This window comes from Musa acuminata, chromosome BXJ2-8, assembly GCF_036884655.1.
Source record: "Musa acuminata AAA Group cultivar baxijiao chromosome BXJ2-8, Cavendish_Baxijiao_AAA, whole genome shotgun sequence".
NCBI lineage: Eukaryota > Viridiplantae > Streptophyta > Magnoliopsida > Zingiberales > Musaceae > Musa > Musa acuminata.
In genome coordinates, this window is record NC_088345.1 from 1,819,379 (window position 1) to 1,826,964 (window position 7,586).

At 40.7% G+C, this 7,586-nt stretch overlaps 1 protein-coding gene across 1 annotated transcript; it reads left to right on the forward strand.

The window, feature by feature from the left end:
* The first annotated feature begins 3,605 nt into the window (after positions 1-3,605).
* LOC135619391 (transcription factor MYB119-like) lies at positions 3,606-5,304 on the forward strand. Its single transcript, XM_065121353.1, has 3 exons — positions 3,606-4,069; positions 4,171-4,297; positions 4,582-5,304. Exons 1-3 carry the CDS (start codon positions 3,606-3,608, stop codon positions 5,302-5,304), a joined length of 1,314 nt encoding a protein of 437 aa, XP_064977425.1.
* The last annotated feature ends 2,282 nt before the right edge of the window (positions 5,305-7,586 follow it).

Genomic DNA, 7,586 nt, shown 5'->3' on the forward strand with positions numbered 1-7,586 from the left:
AGACTATCGTTGAGAGGTCGACCTTGGATCCGAGGTGCTAGTGAGTTCGACAATAAACAAGAAAGGGATGAGGATGCTAGTGAAGACGTTGGGTAGTAGATAGGAGCAAAGGGAACGCTCACCAAGTATAACTACACAGTGATGGAGGATCATCAAAGTAAATCTACTATAAATGAATCATGTTAGGAGATTAGCAGGAAGGAGTCACACGTCATCATCTTTGATGCAATGCCAGAATATGAAAGTGAGAAGCACAAAGCAAAAGTCGTAAAGTAGCAATAGCAAAGGCGAGAAAGAAAAATAACAATAATAAATAAATAAATTAGTAGGATAGGGAGAAAGAGGGAGTCTTGAAGCAAGAAGGTTTTATTATAAAAGGGATGATTTTATTCATTAAGGTAATATGTATTTATCCGGTTGTGAGGGAGAGAATATTTTCAATCATGAATCAAATCATACACTCAAATTTATGATTAATTCTTAAATCATAGATTAATTAAATATCAAAACATATAAAAAAAATTAAATTTATTATTTTATATTTTTCTCCATCATATTCTTGTAGGAACAATCTAGCCTGATAGCGTTCAGAGTCTATTCACTTCCACACTGCTTTGAGCACAGCCAGTCGCGTCCTGCCACTAAGAACATCCAGATGCATGATGAAGCAACGCAATTGGTGGGAACTCCACATGAATTTGGAGTCTAGCGCATATCCATACCTCGATAATCTGAGAATATAATTCCAAGTCTCGATCATCACAAGAGTCGTTCGCTAGAGGAGAAACGCAATCGAGCAACCAGCATCTGCCCACAAGCAAAACTCCCAAGCTGATGTTATAGACGAGTTCATGGGCCCTGATCGAGTACCTTCCTCAGTGTTCCTGAAGTGCCTTCCCCTCTTGCAGTCGGTAGAACTCTTGACCTCTCAACGGAGACAGCAGGGAGTGGGATCCTGCGCATGCTTTCGCTCGACTTTGGACCGAGCAAGCACATGGGCGAGTTTGTAACGTACGAGGCGTCCGATACGAGGCTTCGGGGGCCATGCAGATCATGACACGCCGATTTCGACAAGGTTGGCAAATCACTGGGACTCAAAAGCTCCATTGCTTCCTGCTTACATCTCTCGGGAAGAGGACAATAACCTACAGCAAAAAGGAGCATTCATTTCACTTTCTGCTGTCTAGTCCGTGACTTGTACAGTACATTACAAGAACACAGTTTAAGTTTTCTGGCCTCCCGTGGGATAGTAAACTGGAGTTTCTGGGAAGTGATCGATAAACCAAATGGCTTCTTGATGACCGGTTGTTCTCGGTGTATGCCGGATTCCTCCTGTACTTGGAGGTGGAAGACAAGTTCGTTTTCTTCAAACAAGGTGAGGATAAGAGTTATTCTGAAGCACTTGGGTTTCTTGTCTTCTTCGAACAAACGAGGACATGATCTTCCTATTAGTTTCACATTATCTTTGATCATATCACACTGTTACTGAAATCATCAAGTTTGACAACCGTGCTCGGCTTATCCAGATGACTGTGATATAACAGGAAGCATTCCCATTGGGAAAAGTTATGTACCATTTGGATATCTATGAGAAGATGATACAGAAGAAAATGATGTGCCGTGACGTACGCTTCAAACTTGGTTTCCCGTCTTTCCACGTAGGTATTGGTCTCACTAGTCACTCCCGAGGGTGCTAATTTTCATTATTTAGAATATATATATTCTTTTGTGTTGATTTCCAATTGCACCAAAGGTTTTAGTTCAAGTAAATAAACGAGTAACCTTCTCCAAGAAATGCCTTACACCTTAGGGAGGGATGGTGACAGTGATTTAATGCGTCCAATTAACTATAGAAATGTCATCCATTGTGTTATATGAAGATTTTAATGATGTTTAGTAGTAGTTTTGACTCATGTATGTACGGTTATTCAAGATGTCTTTGAGGTATAAACGTCGAGCTTCCAAGAAGATTATCCGAAGTGTCCCTGAGGTGATAACGTTGAACTCTCAAAAAGGTTATTCGAAGTGTCATTTGTACAAAAAAAACCGAGGTTAAAAGAGGTTTCTTGACCCGATCCCTGACTCCTAACCTGAGTTAAATAATTATAATTGCCAATGATAAATAATGATATCTTGATTATGTTAAAAATGAGTTTTTATACATTGCAATAAGGGAATAATATATTTTATGAAATATTCTTTAGGGGAATAATTTTTTTAATCATTTTTAATAATCTTGATTTAGTCTCTTTTTTACATTGGCAACAATGGTGGAGACAACCTATAACTGTCTATCTTGGACTGATATTCATTTTAGTAGATTGATGGGAACAACTTTTGTCTCCTTTTTTTCATCCTAAACGCTACGTGAAGAATACATATCAGATGGTGGTTGATCAATAATATCCTTTCTATCATTTATCCCACTCAAAGGTATGCTTTGAGGTTTTTTAGTGAGGGTCTTGAAGCATAATATCTGGCCCATCTAACACATTGGTCTTATACTCCTTTGATCACTTCTTTGAGGGGTAAGCGACAAGGGTAAAAATAACTCATAATTGTCTATATTAGACCAATTTCTATGTACGGAGACCAATAAGAGATAACTATTATCTCTTTTTTTTTCCGTTTGGACTTCGTATGAAAGAACGTATCAAATAATGATTAATCGATAATATCCTTCCTATCACGTCGAGTATGTCATCCATTTATAACAATCATATAACAATGAAAGCTATAGATTGAGCGAAGAAAGAAGTCAATTTATATGAAATCTGTGTGTTGACCACGTCGTCGTTTGGTGTTCCATTACATGTTAGCAAACTAATTTGAAGTCACTGGTGCGATTGGGCATGGAGAGAGTCTCTTCTTTCAAATGGATGCGTCATGTAAGCCCATTTCTTGATGGAAACTTTATGTCTTCGAAACATGCAAGATGACCCAAGTTAACTGGGCTCTATGGTTCATATCATCACTCTATAAGCCATCGTTCTATAAGCTATAGTATTGGTTCAAGCTAGTACCGGATAAACTATCGGATTAGCTTCAACTGTTCCCTGCTCTATATTGATCGGGAAGATATGATCCGTCCGATTAAGATCATATAACGGATACGTTATGTAACACCCCTTGATTAGTCTCATATCCAAAGTGAACAAGATTAAGATTGACTTATAAGGATTTGATGAGTATATTATTATTAACTTTAGTTTAAATATTTTGGTTAGTGATTAAGTCCAAACAAAATTGATAGGTTAGTTAGCCCATCAGGCTCGGGTCATGACAAATCGAGCGGTGTTCACCGAACAAAATGGATCCAAGCATCCTAATAAGAGAATCGTACCAAATCCATTACGAAATCATTCATTACATATGCCGCAAGGAGAACTCAGAGGAGGGCCATTTTCGGAATAAAAGATATGCTTTTCCTTTGTTGTGCCCAACGGAGACTGTGGAGGAGCTGAAGCGTTACAAGCCATAGAACCTCCACAGCCGTCCGCTTTGTGGAATCGAACGGCTATGTTCAGCTCATTGGTAGTGCTAATCATTTATTACAGTACATAAACTGAACCCCCTCTTTTCTTCCTCCTCCCCTTCCCACGCTGATGAAGAGTTCCGGCTTGTGTCCCACTCTTGACCGTGTCCTCTTCTTTGACATGGACCCAGCAGCTGCACGTCCCCATGGCTTTGCAGGGAGGACCCCTCCCTGTAGTCCTGTTCGGCCGCCTCCTCCTTTGATGTCTTCGGAGAGGTTCCTTTCCGGTTATGGCCAAGAGGAGCCATGTGTTTTCCGGGGTCCTGCAGAGAAGAGGGCACAAGATCATGGAGATCCAGAACGGTCGGCTGGTTCCCTGATTGGTGCAATAGGTATTACTCCTAATGCTGGTATTCTGTTGAATGCTTCCAGCTTTTATGGCGATCTTGTTAGCGATAGCTGCAAGAATGAGGTGGTGAAAAAGGAGGACCGTGGAGGAGAGAAGCAGGTGCGAAGCAGCTCATGGTCCTCGACTAATGGTGATGCTACTGCTGCATATGTCGTCAAAGGACAGTGGACAGCGGAGGAAGATAGGTAATGAGATCGATAGCAGGGAGTAGCCTTCTTATTCATTCCTTTAGAGAAGTGCAGGAGATAATTAATGGTGTTGCAAGTTCTGCTCGTTTGTGTTGCAGTCAGTTAGTTCGATTGGTGAAGCAACATGGCGTCAGGAAATGGTCTTACATTTCTAGGAACATGTTCGGTAGGATCGGGAAGCAGTGCAGAGAAAGATGGCATAATCATCTGCGCCCGGACATCAAGGTTCTCTCTTCTCTTCTCTTTCTGTCGATGCATGCGTGTTTCATGCTGATTCTTTCTTGCTGCCATTACTAACTTTTCAGAACAACCAAGAATATCTATCGAATATGTGAATATATACGGAACTCATACATCTTATGCATGATAGGTCATAGATGTCTAATAACTTAACTGGCGCTTCAATCTCCAAACCATATATAAGCTTACTACAATGATCATAGCTTACCCAATCACAATTCTCTGTCCATTATTTCCCAATAATCCACACTTGTGCTTAGTACTAGCAGAAGGCTATGTGGACGGAGGAAGAGGAGAGGCAACTAATAGAAGCTCACATGAAGTTCGGAAACAGATGGGCCGAGATCGCAAGACATATGTCAGGCAGATCTGAGAACTCCATTAAGAACCACTGGAATGCCACCAAAAGGAAGATGAACGCCAAGACGAGCCGCAGAGGAAACCCAGACAACGGCGGAAGATGCCCTCCCTCCGTTCTGCGAGAGTACATCCAGAGCAAGAATACCCTCGACTTCAACAAAACATGCAGCACCAAGACAACACCATCATCCACATCAACTCAAGATTCCACCGGCAGCATGGAAGAACGTCTCCTACACACGCGGTCAGCGGGAGGACTCCAGAGAGGGGAAACCCATGGTTCTTTCATGCATGGCTCGGCACTCAATCGTCTGGCCTTCGATGCGTGTCACTGCATGCCAACGCCTTGCATTGGCGGAGGTTGCTATCAACCAACTGCACACAGCTGCAGCAACAAGTTCAGTGAGTCCAGTCGCAGCACTCATCTACATTCCCGGAATTACGCGTCCGCTTCAACGACTGATGTGATTGGAATGGATAACACTTGGGAGCTTCTGAAAGCTCGAGCTTCTTCGACGAGTAGAAACAGAGACTTGGATCTGGTAGAGATGTTATCCCTGCAGTTCTCTTCCTCCTCTCAGAGTAGCAGCAGCCACAGTGCGTTACACGTTGCTAATTCCAAGTGCTTTTGAATCTTCAACGGGTCCACTCGGTCAACTCATCTCCGTTCTTTCTCAAACCACAACAGGTGGAGTTACGTGCATGCATGCAATGTGTGTCAGTGGCAGCACAGACGTGACTTAAACTTCCAATATGATTCAGTTGCTTAGCGGTATAGATAACACACAGGACAAAGACTGTTGTTGGAGCAACGCCATGGTCTTCTGTTTAAGCTTTTGTCTCCACTTGAGTTCTTCGGTTGGGATTTGTATGACATAACGCGTGAACTGCGAGGCGAGGCGTCGATTGTAATTTGCTTCCATTCACGCGAATTCCCCCTCGAAAGCACTTCCAGTAACGCTAATTATAGTATTTTCAATAATACCAAAGGAACACTATAATGTAATTTAAAATAATTATTTTTATAATATTTTTCTGATATTCTTGAAAATAGTATAAGATATTATAAATTCAATATTCTAAAAATATTTTTATAATATTACTGAAAATATTATAATAAAATGTTTGATATACACATTTCATACATCATTGATATACACATTTTCGAAGCATATCAATGACATATGAAATATTTTTAAAGCATATCAATGGCGTATGAAATGTTTCGGAATATATCAATGGCATATGAAATATTTCGGAGCATATCGTATGAAATGTTTCGGAATATATTAATATCATATGAAATATTTCTCAATTTTAGTATCAAAATACAATACAGGGATACAAGAGTTCATAGATAGTCACTCATTGAATGTAGAATTGTAATATCGTTTCATTGAAAACTTATTTTCTTCATAACAATTGAGGAAAGTTAAGATACCGGGCTTAGTTAATGCCCGAAAGTTAAGATCCAATCTTAGTATGATAGCAGCTTTGCTAGGTCAATACCAATTCAAATTGGAGACGGATGGATCCAAAATCAAAATTAGCTTAGATCAATGATTCGATGGTTCGAAACCAAACCAGAAATATGGATCGATTTCGATTCCTAAAAATTAAATTGGGACTGATAATTTCAAATCCACTAAATATAAATAGATTTTACAGTATATTGATTAATATCTTACTTTAAAACTTATTGTTTTGGGTTTAAATCTTGATTGAATATTTGTAATATATTTTTTAATTTAAATCAATGAGTCAAATTAAAAATCGAAACTAAACCATTTCCATAACCACAAGTTTGGATTTTAAATTTGATGAAATATTATTTAATTTAAATTAGTGGGTCAAATTAAAATCGAAACTAAATCAATTCAATAATCGAAATTGGATGGAAGTAAAACCGGCGGTTTGGGAACCGAAAAATCGTGGTCACCCTCCCTACACGCAGCCATGTCCAGCCAAAAGCAAGCTATAATTAGATACGATGAGAGCGGTGCACTGAGGGTCGCCATCGAGCGAATGCTTCTCTTTGAATCCTTCCCCTTTCACGGTTGGGGGATGCCTTTCATGGCCTCCTTAGCTAGGCATGGCGGTGCTTGACTTTTTGGTGCAAATCGTCGTGGTCCCGTGGTTGGTATCCGCCACTAAAACCCTCGATTTCGATCCCCCCACCACCCCACCACCACCACCACCACCACCTACCAGAAAGACGATACCTTTCGCTGCCCAATCTACCTTCTTTTGAACGAGGCTCGCCACCCGCCTTCCATGATCACAGATCTCATCTCCCAGTACTCCTGTCCTGTCGTAAAGCAACGCTGCAGCAGAGCACGAGCTGCGCGTACGTACGCAACCCTGGCGATTGCACCGGGTTGATGATGTCGACTACACGGGAGGAAGGCAGCAGGTCGGTCTTCCAACTCCTGTTGATTCTCTCTCTCTTTCTCTCACTCTCTCAAATATGCTATGAACATGCTGCGGTTTGGACCAGCGATGATCGAGAGTCACTCGGGTGCGCAATTATGGATGCATTTGGAGAGTTGCAATAGGTATATGTCTCGGTGTGTTGGTCAAATGGAGCGAGAAATGGACCATTAGTAGTTGTCTTCACTGTTTATGACCACATTACTCGACAGATTGAGATTGTCCACGCGACATGATCATACTCGTTTATAGATCTTCTGAATCAATCACACTAGTGTTGAACACACTTGAGTGGATATGCATAGAAGATTAATTACTTGGAAGATTGCTGTTGGTGGGTTATTGCTTTCTACTTGATGCTAATGTTGCCTCGGCAAAGAACAACATAGATCGATGGGATATTCTCAAGACTCGCTTCTTAGTTTACTCTAAAAACACTGCACTCAAATCTTATGCTAAATGATTCCTTTGAACAAAATACATA